Here is a 22476-nt window from a genome sequence, read left to right on the forward strand (position 1 = left end):
TGGTTTCTGGCCTCAGTCCTCCCGTCCCTCACACGTGCGCGCACACACACGCGCACACACGCACGCACACACGCACACGCACCTGCCCCCAGCCCGCAGTGTCTCCCCAACAGGCCATCCGATAGACAGCGCTTTTAAACTTCTTTTTTCTTGAGTTGTGATGAAGTACACATAAAATGAATTAACCATCCTTACTATTTTAAGTGTACAGTTCCGTATCAAGGATACTCACATTGTTGTGCGACCAGTCTCTAGAACTTTCTCATCTTGCAAATCTGAAACTCTATATCCATTAGACAGCTTGATACTTCTTTTCAAAGTTAAACACATTTTTTTTTTCACTACAGAAAATTTTGCGTGTGTAGAAAACTGCACAGCACAGTTCGGTCGGTCTGAACACCCCTACGTCGGCTTCGGTGACGATCGGCTCAAGGCCGATCGGTTTCATTCACAGCCCTGCTCGTCCCCCGCCCCCCGCCCCCCGCCAGTCCTTGGGCGCAAACCAGAAAGGTTACACTGCGCCAACTGCAGTGTCTCCGCAGGTAACTAAAGGTTGGGCCTCTTAAACCTAATCGGAAAACCTTTGTCACACGGAGAAGAGTAACAGCGTTATTGCGTGGTCCGCGATGTGGTCGGTGGAGAGGCTCTTGAGTCTCTTAACCTGTGACCTGCGCAGTGTCCCCCTGTCCCCCTCGCCCCCTCTCCGTGCCTCTCCCTCTGTCCTCGCTGCCTTGTCTGTGCGGCGACAGGACAGGAGGAACCTCGCTGCAGGCCCGCCGCTTCCCGAGGGCACACGGGAGCTCCAGCCGGGTCCTCCCCGGGGTCTGGCACGTCCGTGGCCTGTGTCCTCTGCCGGCTGCCCTCCTCCCTCCGGCCTCCCGCGGGCACAGGGCTGGTCACAGGGCACCCGCAGCTCTGCCAGCTCCCTGCCCCCACTCTCCAGCCGCGGCCCCCCTGCTCCTCGCCATCTCTGTGACCGAGTATGGGCCCCTAGGACCCCTGTTCGCCGCTCCTGGGAAGGGTGCGCGCCACCGTGGGCGCTCAGGCTGCGGGCCGGTCCCGTCTCTCGGGCACTCCCTCCGTGAGTCCCTGGAGTCCCCGTTGTTCCCTTGCACAGCCACCTCCTTGGCATGTGGCGAGTCCCTCGGGGACCCCACAGGCCCCCCTTCCCGGCGGTCATGCCTGCTTTCTCTCGGCTCTGCATCTCGCCATGGCGCACACAGCGGATGGTGGGGCCCCACCTGGGGGGTCCCGGTGTCCCCCCCGACAGCCCGCGCGGGAGCCGGTGCAGAGCAGGGGGCCGGGGCTGACGGGCCACATGTGCCGCAATCGCCCACACGTAACTACTTCCTCCCGGCGCCTCACCATGCGCCTCACAGCAGGAAGCATCGCGTCTTCACCATCAGGGGCTCGGCTGGCCGGCGTCGTCCCAGCCGTGCCACAGACCCAGCCGGCTGCAGAGTGGGCAGAAGCCCAGAGGCCCCTGCCAGCGAGTCGGACGCCCCTGCCGCGGCCTCAGGCTGTCAAGCGCGGTGAGTGCCCGGGGCTCCTGTGCCCAGGCTGGCCTTTCTAATGGGGACAAGTTCCTGTGGCTCTTCCCTGGGGAGTGGCTGCCTCCTTCTCAAGGGCCCTGGTGGCCCTGGTGGCCCTGGTCCGCTTCCCCAGCCTGGGGCCATCTGCTCCAGGGCCGTTCTCCTGAGGTCCAGCGAGGGGAGCGCTGTGCCCACCACGGGTGGATCTGGGTGGCATGGTAGGAGTGTCCGAACCCAGGGGACCGGGTCCTGGTGTGGTAGAGGACAGGGCACAGACCCCGGGCCTCCGCTGCCAGTTCTAGGGCCTCCCACAAACACCCGCTGAGCCCCTGGCACGTGGCTGCCAGGCCCGGCAGAGGTCAGCAAGCCCTCCCCACAGCTGGTGGGCCCCGGGCCAGGCTGTGTGAGGCCGGGCCGTGACGGGCGTTGCGGGGCTTGGCCACTGCGCCTTCCTCTTTCTGCCGAGTGCACCCTCCTCTCCTCACGCCTCCGGAGCGGCCCGGGCTGCTCTGCCCCGGCAGAGTCTGCGTGTGTGTGCGTCTCTGAGTGTGAGTGTGTATGCGTGAGGGACGTGTGAGTGTGTGGTGTGTGTGTAAATATGTGTGAGGTGTGCGTGTGTACACGGTGTATTTTCCTGATGATATCTGTTGCTTCTCCTGGATTCTCGAAGGTTGGCGAGCTCAGGCCTGAGGCTATGAAGGCACTGGGTGACGGCTGAGAATCAGGGTGACAAGCATTAGGTGTGTGACCTGAACCTCTCACGGCCAGGCCTGTCTCACGGTCTCCTGGGAGCAGGGGCATTGGAGCCTGGGGGCCGCCGAGGCTGCCCACGCATGGCTACCCCCTCGTCCAGCCCACCTCCCCCAGCAGATCCGTCTGGACGTGGGCGGGGTGGTGACAAGCCCGCAGCCGTGTGGAGCTGGCGGGGCCGGCTCCGCGATGCGAGTCCAGGGGGCTCGCCTCGGTGCACAGCTGTCACTTGGTGAGCGTCCGCCTGGGGCACGGTCACGGGGTGGCGCTCCCCGTTTCACAGAGGAGGACACTGCCTGCAAGGGGTTCGCAACACTCGTGAGCCTCCAGAGGACAGGGTCTGGCCCTGCTGAGAACCCCCGGCTCCAGGGCGGCCGTCAGAGTCTTGGCGATGTCCAGGTGACGCCTGCCCAGCTGGGCCCAGTCAGGACGCCCACCGCTTTTTTTGCACAAGCTGCACGTAACACGAGGTGTTGGATTTGTCGTTGTCATACCTTGGGCCTACCTGTGCCTGTGGGCTGGGTCCTGGTAGAGGGCGTCTGCTGAACCCCGCCTTGCCAAGGGGGGTGGGGCGGGGGCCCCACGTCTCAGTGCGCCCTGTGGTCTTGAGACCCCATCTTTCCCAGACAAAGTGGGCCACCGGTGACTGCCCTGGCCACTGGCCCTGGGCCTCGCCCTGGACGTGAGCTTCCCACCAAGCTGGGCGTCTGCCTCACTCGGAGCCCCACGGGCGGCCGGCGGAAGGGCGAGGGGTGCCGCTGGGTGCCCCCAGGGGCAGCAGAGAGCCCTCCAGCCCTTTTCTCCTGGGCGGGGTGGGCTACGGGCGGAGCAGCAGCCCTTGACCAGGCTGGTGGTTTCCAGTCGCCCCCACCACTGGCAAGTGGGCATCTTGTTGACGTGGCACGGGCTTGGCAGGCACAGCCAACACCTGGACCTGCCCCCCTGCGCCCTGGGCCGGCCTTTCTGCCTTGGCCCAGGACCCCCTCCTGTGAAAGCCGAGGATGTTTAGGCCCCTGCCCCTCCCAGCAGCCCAGTGGCAGAGCTGGGGGGCGTCGGGGAGCAGGCGGCAGAGCCCAGCTTCTGAACGCTCCCCTCACACGGGTCCCCACTCAGCACAAGATGCACACAGCCCATGTCTGAGAAGGGTGTCGCGCGGGTCGTCCGGGTTCTGGGGAAGGTGTGATGCCACCACCCGGGGCTCTCACGGGGGCGGGGGGCGTGCGGCATCGCCCTCACGGCCTCTGGAGCCACGAGCAGGAAGCTGCGGTGCGGCCACCCCCTCCTCTCCCAGTCCGTGGCAAACACCTCCAGCCAGTTTCCCCGAGCCCGAGCCTGGCTCCGGGCAGTCAGGGTCCTCCCGAGAAACAGACAGACAGGACACGTGGTGTGAGTGAGTGTGAGTGTGTGTGTGTGTGTGTGTGCATGTACGTGTGTTTATGTGCACACGTCTGTGTACATATGTGCATGCATGTGTGCACACATGTGTGTGCCTGAGTGTGCGTGTGCGCATGCATGTGTGTATGTGTGCATGTGTGTGTGCATGTGCGTGTCTGCATGCATGTGTGCACGTGTCTGCGTGTACATGTGCGTGCATGTGTGCATGTGCATGTCTGCATGCATGTGTGCACGTGTGTACATGTGTGTGTGCATGTGCGTGTCTGTGTGCGCGTATGCACATGTCTGCGTGCATGTGTGCATGTGTCTGCGTGCACATGTGTGTGCATGTGCGAGTGTGTGCATGTGTGCACGTGTGTGTGCATGTGCGAGTCTGTGTGCATGTGTGCACGTGTGTGTGTGTGCATGTGCATGCGGAGACGGATTCATTTTGCCTAGCTGGCTGCCTCACGCGATTGCAGGGGAGGGGAGGAGCCGGCAGCTCCGAACTCTGCAGGGCAGGCCTGAGACCCAGGGAGGCGTTGGAGCTGCAACTGGAGCTGGACAGCTGTGTGGACGTGGACCTGCCTTCCGCCTCAGGGGACCGCAGTCTTTGCTCTTAAGGCCTTCGACTGATCGGGCAAGGCCCACCCACGCTGCGCTCACAGGCCTTCCTAGTTAACCTTCCCGCCGCCTAGGAAATCCCCTCTCAGCGCCGTCTGGACCAGTGTGTGCACACGGAGCCGGCCGCCGTGGCCTATGGTGCTGGCCAAGCTGGCGCATGCCCTTCACTGTCCTGCCATCCTTGGCGCTCTGGGACAGGAGAGGAAACTGAGGCTCAGAGGGCCGTGATGGCCTGTTTGCAGCCGCCCAGCTGCTGGGCATAGCTTCAGGAGTGCCAGCCCCGCGGTCAGGCCGATGGGGCTCCTGCCGTGGCGCCTGTCCTGGCTGTGTGGCTTGGGGAAGGCACTGAATCTCTCGAAGCCGTTGGTGGAATGGGGAGCAGGCCCCGCATCCCCCGGTGGGTGCGGCTGGGGTAAGGCCGGGGGCACAGGTGCCCAGCAGGGTGGGCGCTGTGGGCAGTGCGCAGTCCGGTTCCTATGGGGCCAGCCCTGAGTGGCCATCCAGGCAAGGACCACGGCCCGCTGGTGGAAGCTCCCTATGGAGATTGGCCATGTCTGCCATGATGGGGCCCCACCCCGCACCCCGGAACCCCACAGCCAGTGCCTCCGCCCGGCAGAAGGCGGCCGGCCTCCTTCTCCTTGGCGGGAGGTGCGGGGCTGCGGTGGAGGCCGGGCGTCTTGGGTGCCGAGATCAAGCCGGTCTGAGGGTCTGAGGTGCAGAGTCCTCTGTGGCCACGCAGCATGACTCCACTCACTGGCAGCTTTAGGGGTCCCCTGGGGGCGGTGCCTCCTGGACCGCAGCATCCGGGAGACGGGCACCTGGAGTGGTGGGTGACGAGTGAATGGACCACGCGCAGCCATCCCCTGCCCCTCCCTCCACGGGACAGCGAGGTCCCCAGAGGTGTTGGCAGCGGGAGCAGAACGCCGACCGCGTCCGGAGCCGGGAGGACACCCTTCAGGGCCGTTCGTTGTCGCCCATCACGCGGCCCAGATTTTTTTAGATGTATGAATTAAAAAAAAACCAAACAAGTCTATATGGTTATTGTAGAACATTTGGAAAATACAGACAAAAATAGCGAAGAAAGTATGAAAAACTTACGCCGGCCCCACGCAGAGACGCCGGACGCGCCGGGCGACTCCGCTTTTACCGGCCTCCCCAGTCACTCCCCACCCCGAAACCGGGTGGCCGGCTCGGCCCGTGCAGGCCCCGGGGGTGGGGGGGGGCACATTCTACGCCTTCAGGACGTTCGCCCCGGACAGCGAGAACCCTAGCTGCTTCCGTCGTCACCGCTGACCGCGCGCCCGGGGACTTTCGCAGACGCTGGCTCGGCGGCGGCATCTGCTCCGGCCGGGCCTCCGGGCGGCGTTGGCCTTCCTGCCGACCCCTGGGGCTGCAGATCGCCGCTCTCCTTCGGCAGCGCCGTAACTCGGTGTTCGTGGACCGACCGCTGCTTCAGCGCCGTCTGTCCGCTGGGCCTCCTGTGCCCCGAGGGTTCACGCCGAGGGCGTCCTTCCTGTGGACACTCGTCTACGCCTTTCATCACGTTACCGCCTGAAACCGAGTTTACGTGGCCGTGGCTCGAACGGGCACTGAGCCGGCGTGTCCCTGACCGCCACCCGGCGCTGGGCTGAGCGAGGTGCGCCCGCCGCGGTCGGCGTCGAACCCGCTCGCGCCCGCTGGCTGGGCCTCCGACCAGACTGGGCTGTGGGCCCGAAGCTTCCGAGGGCGCTCGCGACCCTGCGCCCTCCTCTCCAGGCTCCCCACCGATCCTCACGCATTTCCTCTTCCAGGCGATCCATTTAATTGCTTTTTCCCAGGAAATGGGTGTCGATGCCCTTACCGATTTTGGCTTTTTCGTTGGTTTTCTGATTCGCCGACTTCTGCCCCAATCCGTGTGTCTCCCGCCTCCCTCGGGGAAGTTCTGCCGCCGCCGCCCTCACTCCGGACCCCGCCGAGCGCACTGTCCTTCCGCCGGGCGGGGAAGCATCTAGGGCACCGGCTTCACAGCCCCGAGGGGACAGAGGTCCCACCGCGCTGCTCGGAGGACGTTTGCGTCACCCTCTTTTCCAAAATGTCTGTGAGCGTGAGTTTGATTTCCTCTTTAAGAGATATTCGGCAGCCTTTTAAAATTTCTAATTCACGTGCGTATGGCCGGAGGTCTCGCTTTATTCCATTTAGTCAAATTTCTGTTCTCGGGGTTCAGCGACGGTGAAGTTCACAGCTGCGACTCTGTCCACAGGCACTTGGAGCCTCTGCGGGGCTGGAGGGCTGGAGAGCGGGAGGCTGCGTCCTCCCGGGGCCCCTCGCGGAGAAAGATCACGCGCTGACGCCACGTCTGGCCTGAAAAGGCCAGGGCCTCTGTGGAGTCCGTAGTTCGCATTCACTCCTCTCTCCGTGAAGCAGCCTTGGCACGTCCACTCCAGGAGGAGGAGGGGCCCCTGCCTTCCCTTCCTCTGCGCTTCTCAGGAGAACACCCCTCACCTGCGCTCCCCGCTCTCCGTCCATCACGCGATCCGGTGCCTCTCACGAGCCGCCCAGCCGGGTTAATTCTCTGGCCCTGATGGGCGGTCAAGGGCGGGCTCCCCCGAGGGGAGGGCCGAGGGGCAGTGAGGCCACAGACGCCGAGTGGCCTCCTCTGGGGGTCTGCGCCTCGGTGGGAGCCTGGTCCAACCCCAGCCTCCTCCCCGCCCCCCCCAGATGCTGCGCCTCCTCCGCTTCTCACTCGAAGTCCTGTTTCTCCACCAACGGTTCCCCTTTCTCGTCTTTTGCCAAATGGGGACATTTTCGAGAGAGGATGTGATCTGAGACATCTTCCATTTTCCTTCGGCGTCTGGAACCTGAGGTCTTAGCGCTTCGTCCGCGGTGCGGTGGGCCCTCCCTGGCGGCGTTTGTTGAGGGTCTCGGGAAGGGGGCCGGTGCAGGGGACTTGGGGGGCTGCTCCCCCAGTTGCCCTGGGTTGCACCATCCCTCCCCCACTGGGCGGGGCCGGGGTTCTCGCAGGTCCCTGGGGCCTGGCCTTTCTCCAGCTGCCTGGCTTAGGGTTTTGCATCTTGCGTCTTGACGAGCGGGGTGTCTCAGTTCCGGGGAGATGGTGGCCTAGCTGGCGGGGAGGGTACCCAGCGCTGGGGGCGGCGGGGGGCGGGGGGCCGTCGGGGCAGCCTCTGGCCGGAGCTCGCAGGGCAGGGCCCAGGCGGCCTGGCGCGTGCCCACGGCCTTCCCCTCCTGCCCTCGCCTCTCTCCTCCGCTCAGCCCAGGGCCTCCCGGCTGCCTGCGTGCTCTCGTGCCCGCCGTCCTTACAGAGTGCAGGGACCACGAGTGTGAGCGCCAGGTACTCAGGTCACTCCACACACAGCTGCCATGCAAGGCTGTCCTCCCCAGGGCAGGGGGCGGGCCTAGCAAGCCCCGGCCACACAGGAAAACTGAGGCAGAGTGAGCCGCTGAGGTGGGCCTCCTCCTAGGCTCGGGCACTGCCAAGGGCTGACCCAGTGACCACCGGGATCCCGCCCAGAGGGTGTGGGACTACATTCAAGCCCTGGGCCCCCCGCACCCCGGGGGCCAGCCTGGCTGCCGGGCACGCCCACTGTGGACCCCACCCTGGGCCCAGTGAGGAGCTTCCTGCCCCTATCCTGCAGGACCCAGGCGGAGGGGAGGGCTGACTGGCAGGATCCGCACTCCGCCTCCTTCCCTTGGTCCACTTCTGAGCCCCCAGGTGTCCAGGTGTCCGGCCCCCACTCAGCCAGGGGCGGGGGGGCTTCCACAGTGGCCAGAGGGTGGAACCCGTGAAGTGAAGTAACAGTCGGGGAAGCAGCAGCTCCGCCCCTTCCCCGCCTGGCTTCCTGTGGTCAGGGTCAGGGCCTTGCCGCCTGTGGGTCTTGCCCTGACCAAGGTGCACTCCCTTATCTGTGGGAGGAAGTGCACCAGGGTCACCGTCCCCAGGCCCACACCCCGCTGCTGCTCACACCTCAGTTTCCCCCTGCGAGGACCGAGTTGTTTACAAGCTGCTTGTCACCACTGTTCCAGGGGTCTGGTCTGCGGCCGCGGGAGAGAGGGCCAGCTCTACTTGTGGGTCCTTCCCCAGGAAAGGGGGACCTGCTCACCTGCTCAGACCACAAGCATGGTTGGGGTGCTTGGGGATGGGGCTCCCTGCCCTCTGCTTGGAGCAGCTCCAGCCTCAAAGATGGGGGTGCTACCCTGAGGCCGACTGGACCTTGTGCCCCAGGGCATTGCTGGTCAGCTGAGGGTTCGCTGGGTACACTTGGGGCACCAGTCCAGCTGCTGAACTTTGACCCAGATGGCGAGCTGAGGCGGCCTTGAATGGAGGCCCGTGACCCCACGGTGGGGAGACAAGGGAACTCTGACCTGGAGGGAACCCAAACTGCCCCCTCGCTGCCCGCCGCCGCGGCCCAGGAGGCCAGCGCAGGCAGGAGCCCTGCTTCCCGCCCGAGTGGGAAGGACCGAAGGTTCTGTTTTGACACTTCTGGGTCCTGGGTATAATCGTGTGGGGAGCAGGGACAGGGTCACCTCCACAGAGGCAGGAACTTGGGGCTGGGCAGGAGAGCAGAGGAGAAGGCAGGAGCCCCCGACGGGCACACCCAGAGCCCACGGCGGGACCACGCAGTTCGCGGGCGGGCGGTCCCGGCCGGGGCCTCTGCCCACTGGGACAGACGTGCCCCGACGCGGGGCCCCCCGGTGCTCGGCAGAGCAGCTGGCACCTGCCTGACCTTCCGGGGCGTCCTGCCGATCGCCGTTGCTGATAAAGCGCAGCCCCTTCCTGCCCACGAGCTCCCGGCTGCGGGCTTCTCAGCACCTCTGCTTTCTTGGTGTCAGATAAAAGGCCCCAGCCAGCTAGACTGCTCAGACCTTGGGGCCCCCCCGTGCCCCCGGAAGGCCTGCCACCCTCCCCGGCCTGCTAGAGGGGCGCAGCTGCTCTGTGCCCAGCCCGGGCCTGCACCACGCCGCCGCCGCCGGCCCCGCCGCATGGGCAGGGGTTAGAGGTCCTTCCTCTGCCTCCGGGAACCGAGACCAGAACGCCGGGCTTCCAACACGGTGCCCCTGAGGGAGCCTCAGGGGGCGCCAGCAGCCGGGCGCCCGGATGAGCCGCTTGGCCAGATGCCGTGTCTGTGTCGTGTCCCCGGCCCTGGGTAAGGATGGCCGTGCGGACGGAGGACAAATCCACCGTGCCCCACGGCTGGGGCCTCGGGCGGGCAGCGGTGGCTCTGCACAGCTCGGCACGCCGTGTGCTGGTGCCCAGCAGGCGGCGGGCGCGGTCCGGGCGGTCCAGGCGTCAGGGGAGGCTGTTCTGCCACCCGCCAGGGCTCCGGGCGCCCGAGTCTCTGCTCTGGGCTCAGCATTCAATTCGCTGAGGGCTCAGGGTGTGTGGAGGCCGCCCATGGCCCTGACCCAGAAGGGGCAGCACTGTGTGTGTGTGGGCGTGTGTGTGTGTGTGGACAGGGTACGCATCTGTTTATGCGTGGTGTGTGCACGTGTGCAAGGTGTGAGGGTACGTGGGTGTACGTGTGTGCATGTGTGCTGTGTGCACATGTGCATGTGTGTGCCATGTGCGACGTGAGTCTGTGGGTGTTCGTGTGGCCGTATGTGCTGCTGGCGGGAGTCCCCCTCTGCTCATCCTGAGAGGTCCAGTGGGCTCGGGGTGTGGCAGCGTATGTGTGCACGTGTGCATGACGTGCGTGCACACGTGTGCTTGTGCGTGTGCAGTCTGTTCACGTGTGTCACTGGCAGGCCTCCCGGCACCCATCGGTGCGGCCGCCACGGCCCGCCAGGCCGCGGTCCCCTGGCGTGCAGCCCCGCAGGGCGGCCAGGGAGCCTGGCGGGGCTCGGCCTCGCCCCGTGCTCCAGGCCCCCCGCAGCAGGGGCGCGTCTCCGGGCTCCTCCTCCGCCGGCTGGGGTGGAGGGCTGCACGGGGTCACCCAGCCTGGGGGCCCGGGCGCTGTCGCCAAGACCCTTCCCTCCACAGGACATGCCGTGTCAACGCTTCCCGCTGCTGGCCCTGGCGGGTCTGCTGTCCCTCGGGTCTGGTGAGTCCTGCAGAACATTCCGGGTCAGGAAGGATGGGCCCACCCTAACGCCCCCTGGAGACCCCCTCCCTGGGGCCTGGCACACACGCCTCTGGTTCATCCCACCATCCGGGTCCTCCCGCTGACCGCCCCTCCCCGCCCACCCCCGCGCGTGGCCTGGTCGCCTGCCCGCCACCACGCACCGCTGCAGGCCCCCGTGGCTGCCGGCTCTCCGCTCACGGGGCCTGTCTCATCTCGCCCACAGTGCTCTCCCAGGAGTGCCCCAAGTACAAGGTCGGCACCTGCCAGGACTGCATCCAGTCGGGGCCCGGCTGCGCCTGGTGTCAGAAGCTGGTAAGAGCCCTCCCCCCGCCCGGCCGGGTGCCCAGGGCCATCACCTGGCCCTTCGCTCGCGGGGCAGCAGCAGACAGGACGCAGGGGCGTCTGACAGACAGACCCCGCCGGCCCTAGGGCAGCCTGGAGGCCGACTCATGGAGAGGCCGTCTGGGGGCGGGTGTCGCCCTGGGGGCTGTCCAGCCCCTCGCCGTGTCCCCATGCCACGGGGCACTATCAGACCTGGGGGAAATGAGGGAGGCCGGCCGCCTCACATGACGCGGGGTGCAGCCCGCACAGCTCCCCGTGTTTTCTCGTCCCCGTTCCTAACTACTGACTCTCTCCCCGCACCAGAATTTCACAGGACCCAGCGAGCCCGACTCCGTTCGCTGTGACACACGGGAGCAGCTGCTGTCTAAGGGCTGTGCCGCTGACGATATCATGGACCCCAGGAGCCTGGCCCAGCCCCAGAAGGACGAGGACAGGGGCAGGAAGCAGCAGCTGTCCCCACAGAGAGTGAGGGTCTACCTGAGACCAGGTGGGCTTGCCCCGCGCTGTGCCAGGGGCCCGGGTCTCTTCCAGCCCCGTGTTCTGTGTTCTTTGTAAAAGGGAGCTCATTCTGCGCCATGGCCCTCTCAGAAGGCCGGGCGCCCCGGGCAGAGCCAGGCTCTGACGCCCCACGTGCCCCCCATCTCCGCGCAGGCCAGGCGGCGGTATTCAATGTGACCTTCCGCCGCGCTAAGGGCTACCCCATCGACCTGTACTACCTGATGGACCTCTCCTACTCCATGCTGGACGACCTCATCAACGTCAAAAAGCTGGGGGGCGACCTGCTCCAGGCCCTCAACGAGATCACGGAGTCTGGCCGCATCGGTGAGCCCCGAGCCCCGCCCACCCCCAACTCCACCCCCCACCCCCATCCCGCCCCTCACTCCCACCCTGCGACCCCCTCCCCCGCACCCATGCAGGGGTGGGAGGGCACGGCGTTGGGGGCACCCGCACAGGGCCCCGGGGCGTCTCCCCGAGGACTCCCCTGTGCCTGCTACCCTGGCACTTGCGACACCGCCCAGCCCCCTCCTCCCCTCCTGTCTCCTCGTTTTTGTTCTTGGTTACATTGGAGGAGAATAATCCCACGGTGCTAGTTACGGGGAAAATTAAAGACCCCGAAAGCACGTGGACTGCGGAATAACCGCGCCAGCGGCGCGGCCCTAACTGAGCCGGACGGGCAGGGACTCGCTCGCTCGCAGTGCGCAGCCGCGGGCGCAGAGCGCGCGGGGCAGAGGAGGAGGTGCCACCCCCGCGCCTGCCGCCTCCAAGCGCTGTCTCGGTGCGCGGGACACGCACGCTCGCACACGTACACGATCGCACGTGCGCACACACTTGACACCCCTGTGCACTCACACGCCCCGCACAGTCTTGCTTTCTCCGCCGCCCTGTGCCAGGTGGGGGGACCGAGGGCTTGTGGTCCTGCCGTCTCACGGCTTAGCGTCGCCTTCGCCTCCCCACGCACGCCCCACCCCAGGCTTCGGGTCCTTCGTGGACAAGACGGTGCTCCCCTTCGTCAACACGCACCCCGAGAAGCTGAAGAACCCGTGCCCCAACAAGGAGAAGCAGTGCCAGCCCCCGTTCGCCTTCCGGCACGTGCTGAAGCTCACCGACAACTCCAACCAGTTCCAGACGGAGGTCGGCAAGCAGCTGATCTCCGGGAACCTGGACGCCCCCGAGGGCGGGCTGGACGCCATGATGCAGGTGGCCGCGTGCCCGGTGAGGCCCTGTCGCGGCTTCGGCTCCAGGTGGCTCTAGTGTGGGGCTCCGGTCCCGCAGACACGGGCCGACTTCGCCGGCTACAGGTGCTCTGGGTGCCTCCCCCCCGGGCGCCGTCGGCCACCCACAGGTGTCGCTGTCCGCTTGGGACGCGGGGCAAATCCTCGAAGCCTCGATTTGAGCAAGCCACCTCGGCAAGTGACGCCGCCAAGGGGCCGATCCCGGTGGTCCCTGGAGCAGGGCCGCCCCGACCCCGGGCCCCTCGGGAAGGGGGCGTCCTGGCCAAGCCGCCCGGGTCACGTGGCGTGGTCGGCCGTGCTGGCCAGACCCCCGCGCAGTGGCCCTGCCCTGCCCTGGCTCAGAGCCCCCAGCCGGGTGTCTGGACCGGTGCAGCCCTGACCCCTCACGCACCGGCCTGCACCCCTGCGGCTGCCCCGCGGGAACCGCACCTCAGACACGCGGCGCTCAGGGCGCAGGCGCGGGCCGCCGCCTCCGCCCATCGCGGGGCCCCTCGGCCCCTCCCTGCGGCGTCGGCCGCGTGTTTACAGTCTCGCCGTCATGTCCACGGTGGCGTCTCTTCTCCGCTGGGGCTGTTCCGCGGGCTGTGGTCCCAGGTCCGCACTAGTTGGGCCTCGGGGGACGCATGTAGCTTACCGTAAACACACATGTCGGTGCCTCGGGTCCGCCGCGTGTACCCGGGCACTGGGAAGTTGTCCCCCTACAGAAGGTGCTCAGCCTGATCCCCACCCCCCGGGTGCTAGAATCTGGACCAGACACGGCTCCTTGAGTCAAGACGCGGGGGCACGGCCTGGGTCCTGTCTGTGGATGCCCCCCCCCCCGGGTTTTCGGGGGCGGGCACAGCGCCTGGTTCCCTCTCGTCTGCGAGGGCCCGCAGGCGGAGACTGAGGCCGGCGCTCTTGCCGTCTGGTTCTCAGAAGGAAATTGGCTGGCGCAACGTCACGCGCCTGCTGGTGTTTGCCACGGACGACGGCTTCCACATTGCGGGGGACGGGAAACTGGGCGCCATCCTGACCCCCAATGACGGCCGCTGCCACTTGGAGGACAATATGTACAAGAGAAGCAATGAGTTTGTGAGTGTCCCCTCCCGGGGTGCTGGGCGGGGGGCGGGGGGGGGTACACAGCACAGCGACAGGGGAGGGAGCACTGGGCCAGAGGCATCCGTGGCGCAGCCTGGGGGACCGGAGGCCAGGGTCACCCCAGGCCCACCGAGAGTGCACGGCTGGGACCAGCGGGGCAGGAAGGGACGGGGAGGAGGGCCAGGTGGGGGAGCGTCAACGGCCAGGAGAGATCGCACATCCTCTGCTCTGCGGACGCAGCCAGGGCCCGCCCCACCGCCCCTCGTGGGCGTCCGCATGGCCTGCCGCGCAGTGACATCTGCACCCCAAAACCGGCGCTGGATGTTGAAAGGAATGAGGGATGCTGTGAGTCAGGGCACCTGCCTGGAGCCTACGCCCTCCTGGGTGGATGCTGCCGGTCGCTTTCAGGGGCCCACAACTCGGACAGGACCAGCATGACAGCTGAGGCTCTGGGGCGCCTCTGCCTGAAACTGAGCCTGTCCTTCAACTGTGAAGGTTAAGGCCCCGTGCTGGGGGCGGTGTCCGAGACCTGCCCAGCAGACAGCAGAGGAGTCCCCTGGCACCCCACAGCGTGGGCACCTCAGCATTATGCCTACTCCCGTCTCCGCTCTGAATGCCTGGGCTGCGACTGTCAGTTTCATTAGTGCCCGGATCACAAGCACGTCCCAGGCCGCGGGGCAGGGGCAGTATCGTCAGTCTCCCTGATAATCCTGTTACTTGTCAACGTCAGTCAGAAGGGCCCTGGCGGTGGCGCATGGAAGGGCTCAGCCTCTGGGCCCTGGATGGTCGCTCCTGGCACCGGGTGCTGCACACGGGCGGGCAGGACGGCTGGTTCCAGCCTGGGGCCAGAGTGACCGGGCGTCTCCCATCCAGGACTACCCGTCGGTCGGCCAGCTGGCGCACAAACTGGCCGAGAGCAACATCCAGCCCATCTTCGCCGTGACCAAGAGGATGGTGAAAACCTACGAGGTACGTGGGCTCGAGGTCTTGAGCAACAGGGTGGGACGCGGCCATGTCAGCAGAACAATGACAAAGTCCAGTGTCACCACAGGTCTTGTTCTGCTTCCGCGGGCCGGGCGCGTGGGAAGGCGGCCTCGCTGGGACCACGGTTGGGGGGATGTGATCACTGCTGCCGGGGAGCCGGAGGCCTCTTTCGGTCACGTGACATTTCCGTGGGGATGAAAGAGGGGTATTTCCCGGTCTGCAACATTCAGCACATTGGCCTCGGGTTGGTGTTAGTCACGAGGTTTCTGCTTTTGCAACAATGTAGCAAGTGTTGGAATCTGCAGGGAAAGCTCTCCTGTTTTGTATCCACATTCACCTGAATGTGGGCAATTTCCAGAAGTGTAAGATACAACAGGAAAGTTCACCAACCTGGGCCTGCCAGCGGGCTTTGGCACATAACCCCTCACCCCTGCCTGGGCCCCGCCCGCAGAAACCATCCGCATCCTGAGATCACTTCCTCCTGGCCCTACCCCGAATCACTGTGCCTCCCACAGTCTTCCGTTGCGGGAGGCGCTCGCGCGGCTGGTCTCCTGTCCCTGGACCGGCTTCCCTGTCCTTCCTCGCCTCCCTCTCGTGTCACCGTTGTGTTTGCTGCGCTTCGGCTTGCCGCAGTTGGGCGGGGTACGCCCTCGCACAGATGGCCTTGCTCTCCTGGGCCCTCACCGTCCCTCCACTCGGCTCGACCCTCCGCTGCTGCCGACGGCCTGCTGTGGCCTCGGCCTGTGGGGCGCAGGGCACTTGCCCGTGGCCAGCGGCGAGACCAGCAGTTGCTGCCGTCACTCCTCCCAGACTCTGGAGCAAGGACGGGACCTCTCCAGGGACACAAGGAAGGCGGAGGGGGCAGGTGGTGGGTGCTGGCCAAGCCACAGGGGCACTGGCTTAACTCCCTGCAGGGCTGATGGCCGGAAGCGGCAGGTCCAAAGACTGCCCGCATCAGCGGCCCCAGCGCCGGCGGGTCGAGACCTTGACTGTGTTACGGGAGGTGGCGGCCCCTTCTCGGCAGGTCGGACCTGGCCCCAGTACTGCTATGAGCAGCAGGAGCAGGAGCGGTGATGGGGCAGAAGCTAGGGGGAGACATGAGCCCCAAACGCTGCCCCCGACAGCATAGACAAGGCGCTGGGCAGTGTTCCCATTCACCATGCTTCTGACGAATGGGCGTCCAGACGCCCCCTGGCCTGTACGGACAGCGTGCGCTGGCTCATCTGCGGCCCCAGTCCCCATGCGCGGGAGGGAGAGGCCACAGTGGAGCCCCACCGCCAGGGCGGGAGGGGGCAGGCGCTGGAGGCAGAGGGGGCTTGTGCATTCTGGGGAGTCATGGAAGGCTCCGAGGCAGGAGAATGACCCAGTGGTCACGTCTGTAGGATAAAGTGGTGCCATGTTCTGTGAAAGATGGTGCGAGCCCTGAGCTGAGCCAAGGCAGGTGTGGGCAGGGGGTGCGGGGGCGGGCGGGGGGCACCAGACCTGTCTGCATCGCAAGTGCTTGGGCCTGCGACCCCAGGGTGCTGCTGGACCAGCTGAACCTGGCCTGCCAGAGCCGGCTGTCAGGTTTTCTTAGCAGGGTCGTTGTTAAGATTCGATGATGTTAACCCCCAGAAATGCTCAGTTTTCGACTCCCCACGCCTGGCCATCGGTGCCTGTGTGAAACTTGGCCTGTGGCGAGGCGCATTGCTCCCCAGTGCAAGTCGGCCCGGGGGTGGGGTGTTCACACCAGCAGAGTTGGCAGATGGGACGCTTCGGGGCTTTTCCTGGAGAGCATGTGGTGGGCCGTTGGCCAGCGCTCCCCAACCTCGAGCTGCCAACTAAATACTCTGCAAAATTGGGAGGAGGGTGTCTGCACCACTCAGCAACACAGAAGGGGCCCTCTGGGTCTTAGGACTCTTGGACGTGGGGTCCTGTGGCCCCCAGGGTGCCCCTGTGACCCGCCTGCCCTCCTTGCCTGACAGAAGCTCACCGAGATCATCCCCAAGTCGGCGGTCGGGGAGCTGTCCGAGGACTCCAGCAACGTGGTCCAGCTCATCAAGAATGCCTACAACGTGAGTGCCCGGTGCCCGGTGCAGACGCCACCGCCGCGGCCGTCAGGAGGGCAGGCTGGACAGCCGAGGCCTGTCTCGCGTGGGCCACCCTCGGCCCTCCGGGCAAGCTGGCCCTGGACTTCCCATGGGGCCGCCGTGTCCTCTCTCGTTGATGGTGTGGTCAGTGCCACGCCAGGGCCTCACCCATGCCCTCTCTGAAACACGAGTCAGGGCCTCTTCTGGCCCGCGGTCCCCGTGGCCTCACCCGGCACAGCTCCCCGGGAGCACCCGATAGACGCTGGTGCCCCTAGATTAAGTTAGAGCCCTAACGGGGCGATTCTGAGGGCGTCTTGTACTTACTTGGAGGCCTAGACCCCAAACTGGGCCCTCCTCGAGCCCCCGCTGCGGGTGGCATCCTGTCTTCACAAGGACGGTGCCGCGGATCTCTGGCCCCCTCCCTCCTGCTCTCTGTCGCCATCTCTGTCTCTGTCTGTCTCTGTCTGTCTGTCTCTCTCTCTGTCCTCTCTCTGTGTCTCTCATTCACTTAAACAGCCTCTGGCTCCTGCCTGTGCAAGGCGCCGGGGGCTCAGTGGTGAATGGGACGGCAGGGCCCCGGTGTTGGGAAGCAGCCCTCACCCCCCCGGGACGCAGACCAGGCACCTACCCAGGTCTCCGCGGGCCTCTGGGGAGAGGGTGGGGGACGAGGAACAGGGAGGCGTGCAAGGGCCATGCCCCGGAGAGGCCGGGGCCCGCGGGACGACCCTCCGTGAAAGGGGCCACTCTTCTCCCACAGAAACTGTCCTCCCGCGTCTTTCTGGAGCACAACACCCTCCCCGACACCCTGAAAGTCACCTACGACTCCTTCTGCAGTAACGGAGTATCGCAGGTGAACCAGCCCAGAGGGGACTGTGACGGCGTCCAGATCAACAACCCGGTGAGCCTCCATCCCAGCGTTCTGGAAGGTTCTGTCCCAGCGACAGCTAGAGGAAGTGCCCCTGGGGAAAAGGTTCCACTCAGAAACAAGTCAGGGAGGGGCAGGAGCCAAGGTCCAGCAGCAGCAGGCAGGTCCTGGTCCTTCAAATCCTCTGAGGCCAGACGACCCTCCTGGGACTGTCCAGCTCAGGTGGACGGAGAGCAGCAGGGGGTGCACTTCGCACTGGCACGGGGCAGCCTGCCCAGCACCGAGGACGCCGGGGGCAGCCGGCATGACCGCACGGGTGACAGCGCCCCCTGGGCGCGGACGCTGGAACAGGGCGTCTGGCGAAGGAGGGCGGGGCGCCCTTCCCCTCGCTGCTGGTCTGGGGCGGGGCGGTTTTCCTGACGGTCCTGCTTCTGCTGTTTATGGACAAAGACATTAACGCACAGGCCGAGCAGATGCTCAGAGGTAAACGCTGAGTTACTGTCCTGTTTCAAGCTCCTGGCAACCATGACAATTACGTTTTTCTTTTTCCTGGCTATGAAATACTTGCTGTTAGGTCATTTTTAAATATGACATTGGCATTTCTTCAAACATGGCATTTCTTCAGACTCAGTGTTGCCCATGCATTTTTACCGAATGCTCTCCTCGCACTGGGTGAGCCCCCGGGGATCATTCAGTCTCGCGACTGGCGATGGCTTCCCCCCCCCCCACCTTTCCCAGCCTCACTCTGCTGTGGCAGCGGCTGCATTTAAACTGGCCAAGGCTCAGCGCTGATGCCCCCTCCTGGTGTGCGGGTGGCCAGCGGGGTCTGTGCTCTGTCCCACGGCCTTGACTGCTCATTCAGGTCAGAACAGAGCTGTGCCGTCGGCATGGAGGACCGACCTCCTGTGGGGTTTGGGCGCTTCGATGTTTGGGGATGGGGGACAAAGAATACGTTCTCTGCAAAGTCCCCTGTCAATCCTCGCTAACGCACGTGCAGCAGAAAGTGTTCCAAAGACCATCCCGCGAGCTAAGCCCAAGCCAGAGGTGGCGGGTCGTGGTGTTGCGCACCTGCCACCGCCGGGCCGGCTCCTCCTTCTCTCTTCTCCCATCTCAAGACCCAAATTCCAGAGAAACCCAGAGTGTCCCACGTTCTTGCCCTCCGCCCACTGCTGGGCGCCCTTCCCAGGACCCCTGAGGGGCCGGCACCCCCACACACACCTGGGGGCGGCCTCGCGGCCGCGCTGTCCCAGCCTCACCTGAGCCCTGCCGTGCCCCGCAGGTCACCTTCCAGGTGAAGGTCACGGCCGCGGAGTGCATCCCGGAGACGTCGTTCGTCATCCGGGCGCTGGGCTTCTCGGACACGGTGACCGTGCAGGCCCTTCCCCAGTGCGCATGCCACTGCCGCGACGTGGGCCGGGACCGCGGCCTGTGCCTCAACAAGGGCTCTGTGGAGTGCGGCATCTGCAGGTGAGGCGCCCCCCCCCCCCCCGCGGCGGCTGCGCACGGTGACCCCAGGGCCGGGGGCCTGGAGGAGGCCTGACCCGGCCCTCTCGCCCAGGTGCGACGCCGGCTACACCGGCAAGAACTGCGAGTGCCAGACGCAGGGCCGCAGCAGCCAGGAGCTGGAGGGCAACTGCCGCAAGGACAACGTGTCCGTCATCTGCTCGGGGCTGGGGGACTGCATCTGCGGGCAGTGCGTGTGCCACGCGAGCGACGTGCCCGGCAGGAAGGTCTTCGGGCAGTTCTGCGAGTGCGACAACTTCAACTGTGAGCGCTACGGCGGCCACGTGTGCGGCGGCCCCGGTGCGTGCAGGCGGGGCCGGCGGGGCCGGCGGGCGGACCGGGTGGCGGGGGCATGCGGACCGGTGCGTGCAGGCGGGGCCGGCGGAGCAGGCGGGGCCGGCGGGGCCGGCGGGCGGACCGGGTGGCGGGGGCGTGCGGACACTGAGCACAGACAGGCGGACAGACCTGAAGGAAAAGCAGGGCCTGGCCTGGGCTCTGGGGAGCAGGGGCCAGGCCGGTGGGTCTGGCGTTGAGCAGCTGTGACTCTGCGCTGGCCCCGCTGTCACCCAGGTCGCGGGGAGTGCTCCTGCGGCAAGTGCCTCTGCAAAGAGGGGTTCGGGGGCTCGGCCTGCCAGTGCGAGAAGTCCAGCCACGGCTGCCGGAACGTGCGGGGCGCCGTGTGCAGCGGCCGCGGCCAGTGCCTGTGCAATGCGTGCATGTGCAACACGGGCTACCAGCTGCCCTTCTGCGAGGACTGCCCTGGCTGCCACTCGCCCTGCGGCAAGCTCGTGTGAGTGTCCCCTCCGCGGGGCCGGGCCTGGTGTCTCTACGAGCCCACGCACACGCCCTTCGCCTGGCTGAGGCCCCGGGAGGGGACAGGGGGCCCCTGCGGGCTGCCCGCCTCCAGCTACGGGCGGCACAGGTCCACCTTCCCGGTCCCAGCGGGCACGCCCGCCCCGCTCCCCAGGACCACCCCCTCCGACCTCGGCCTCACAGGCACCCAGAGCCCCCGGGACCTGCCACCGAGCTGCCCCGTTCCCCGATACGGGCGCCCCCTCCTGACCTTGCACATTCCCTGCCGCCCCCCCACGCACCCTCGCACCCTCCAGCCCTGTCGCGCCGGCGCGCTCCCTCGCACACGCGCTCACACTGTCGCTCGCCCGCAGCTCCTGTGCCGAATGCCTGAAGTTCGACAAGGGCCCCTTGGAGAAGAACTGCAGCCGGGCCTGCGCGAACCTGACGCTGCTGAGCAGCGCGCCCGAGCCTGGGCGGCTCGCCCACCCGGGGCTGACGCGGCGGTGCAGGGAGCGGGACTCGGAGGGCTGCTGGCTGAACTACACCCTGTGGCAGCAGGACGGCATGGACAAGTACAGCATGCTGGTGGACGAGCAGCGAGGTGAGGCCCGGCGGCCCGGGGCGGGGGGGCCCTGCCCTGGCGGGAGGGGGGCCTGGCGGGGTCGGGCGAGCGTCCAGCACCGTGGTCCTGCCACCTGGCCCCTCCGCGCTATCTCTGACGTCACCTCGAAGTGCGTGACAACCAGTGGACAGCCTGTCCCCTTGCTCAAGGGGACAGAAGCTGACCGGGCTGACCACACAGCCTGGGCTGGTAATTGCCCACAAAGGCCAACAGGGCCTGAAGCCCCGTGTCCCAGAGCCACACGCCCCATGCTGGCCCAGGGACAGCTGCGTGGGCTGCGGGCAATTCACGTACTCAGAGCTTGGCCCTGGGGGAGCCAGGGGCCCGGGAGCCCCGCTCCGCCTTTCCCAAGACCTGCGGGCTGTCTGCGCGTGCGGCTCCGGGTCCCTGCCGGCCCAGCTTTCGTTGAGGATGTGGAGACACCAACCCGGTCTTCACGGAGCCACGTGAAGCGGTGTGGGACCCCCTCTGCCAACGTGTCAGGACACCAGCCGAGAGGGCAGGGGGCTGCAGCTGGGGACACAGGATGCAAAGACCATGTCGGGGGTGCTTTCTGAGGTCAGAGGCCGGAAGGAGGAGGAGGACGACGAGGAGAGCTGAGACCAGAGGATGACGCTCCAGACAGAGGGGACAGGGGGCATGCGGTCGGAGGCGCCGGGCACTGGTCGCCCGGGGCCCTGTGAATCTGGGGAGCAGATGGGTGTCTCTGCACACATAGCGGGAGGCCTTGGCAGGGTCCCAGGAGAGCAGGTGGCACACCGGAAGTACTTTCAAAATCCAGACACAGACCGCTGAGGGCCTGGGTAGACGTAGACTGCGAGGGGCCAGGGGGCGCCACCCTGGTTAGTGGGCAACTTGGGCCCCCTCCTCTGTGAACGAGAGGCTCTGCAGCTTCACTTGGAACTGCGGGGCGGGGCCTTGTCCGTGGCCCTGCCCCCTCCCTGGCTAGGGGCCTGGCTGGGCGGTTTCCCACCTACCGGTGGCTGAGAGCTGTCCACCTGAGCACTGTGCAGCGACCTGGGGCCCGGGCACACCCTGGGCCCCTAGCCAGAGGGGATGCTGATGCTGGGGGTGCACGTGCTTCCTCCTCACCTTAGAGTGTCCAGAGGGCCCCAACGTTGCTGCCATTGTGGGGGGCACCGTGGCGGGAGTCGTGCTGATCGGGGTCCTCCTGCTGGTCATCTGGAAAGCGCTGACGCACCTGAGTGACCTCAGGGAGTACAAGCGCTTCGAGAAGGAGAAGCTCAAGTCTCAGTGGAACAACGTGAGTGGCTGTCCCCGGGGGGACAGGGTGCCCCGGCGTGACCCCCACGCGTGGACGCCCACCTGCCCCCGCCCCTGCCCCGGCGGCACCCACAAGCCCCCTCTGCTTTTCCACACAGGAAAACCCCCTTTTTAAGAGCGCCACCACGACGGTCATGAACCCTAAGTTTGCTGAGAGTTAGGGGCGCTTGGCGAAGACGAGGCCATCTGAACCGACCAGAAGGAAGCACCCCCGACCACATCTCCTCCGCCAGGCGGACCACGACCTCGCCCATGCACGCAGCTCCCATGCACGCAGCTCCCGACGCCTGACCATTTCATCCATTAACCAAAAATCCAGTTTCTTCTGCCCTCAAAGTGACAGCTATGGCCGGGTGACTCCACAGACTCACCAGGAGAAGCGGCCCCCCCGCCCCTGACCTTAGAGAAGAAGAAGGGCTCTCTGGGCCTGACGAGGTTAGGTGCACGCCTTCCCGTGTAGAGACGAGAACGGGCGTTTGTTCGGGGCGGTGAACCCATGTTTGTTCCTGCACCCTAATCATGGTAGATGTCACACCCACTGATTACACTGGTCCCCGGCCATGTGTGTGGAAAGGTGAATAAATTCCGTCGCGGCTGTCCATGGAGGCCGGGCTCTGCACGCTGTGTCCTCCTGCACCCCCCACCCCTGCCCGGACCACACTCGGGGGGTAGAGGGGCCGGGCGGACTCTGGTCTGTGCGGGGCTCTGTTGTTCGTCTCCTCCCTCACCTGTTGGCTGTGCACGCGAGGCCCCTGTGGGTCCCAGGCCCTGCCCCACATGTAAGCAGCTTGCAGAGGGCCGGGGACAGCCCTGCCAAAGGGGGTCCCTGGGCTCCTGATGAGGGCAGAGCGAGGCGGGAAACGGTG

At 66.2% G+C, this 22476-nt stretch overlaps 1 protein-coding gene across 1 annotated transcript; it reads left to right on the forward strand.

The window, feature by feature from the left end:
* The first annotated feature begins 611 nt into the window (after positions 1-611).
* On the forward strand, positions 612-22228 carry ITGB2 (integrin subunit beta 2). Its single transcript, XM_036238128.1, is given in 18 exon segments — positions 612-1035; positions 1038-1081; positions 1380-1532; positions 10255-10315; positions 10560-10648; positions 10982-11165; positions 11330-11500; positions 12150-12391; positions 13327-13482; positions 14362-14457; positions 16437-16526; positions 17299-17439; positions 18686-18873; positions 18965-19209; positions 19480-19699; positions 20076-20305; positions 21424-21590; positions 21709-22228. Coding segments are annotated over 18 exon segments (2949 nt in total). The 5' UTR covers positions 612-626; the 3' UTR covers positions 21772-22228.
* The last annotated feature ends 248 nt before the right edge of the window (positions 22229-22476 follow it).

Source organism: Rousettus aegyptiacus, unplaced genomic scaffold (assembly GCF_014176215.1).
Source record: "Rousettus aegyptiacus isolate mRouAeg1 unplaced genomic scaffold, mRouAeg1.p scaffold_m13_p_20, whole genome shotgun sequence".
NCBI classification, from domain to species: domain Eukaryota; kingdom Metazoa; phylum Chordata; class Mammalia; order Chiroptera; family Pteropodidae; genus Rousettus; species Rousettus aegyptiacus.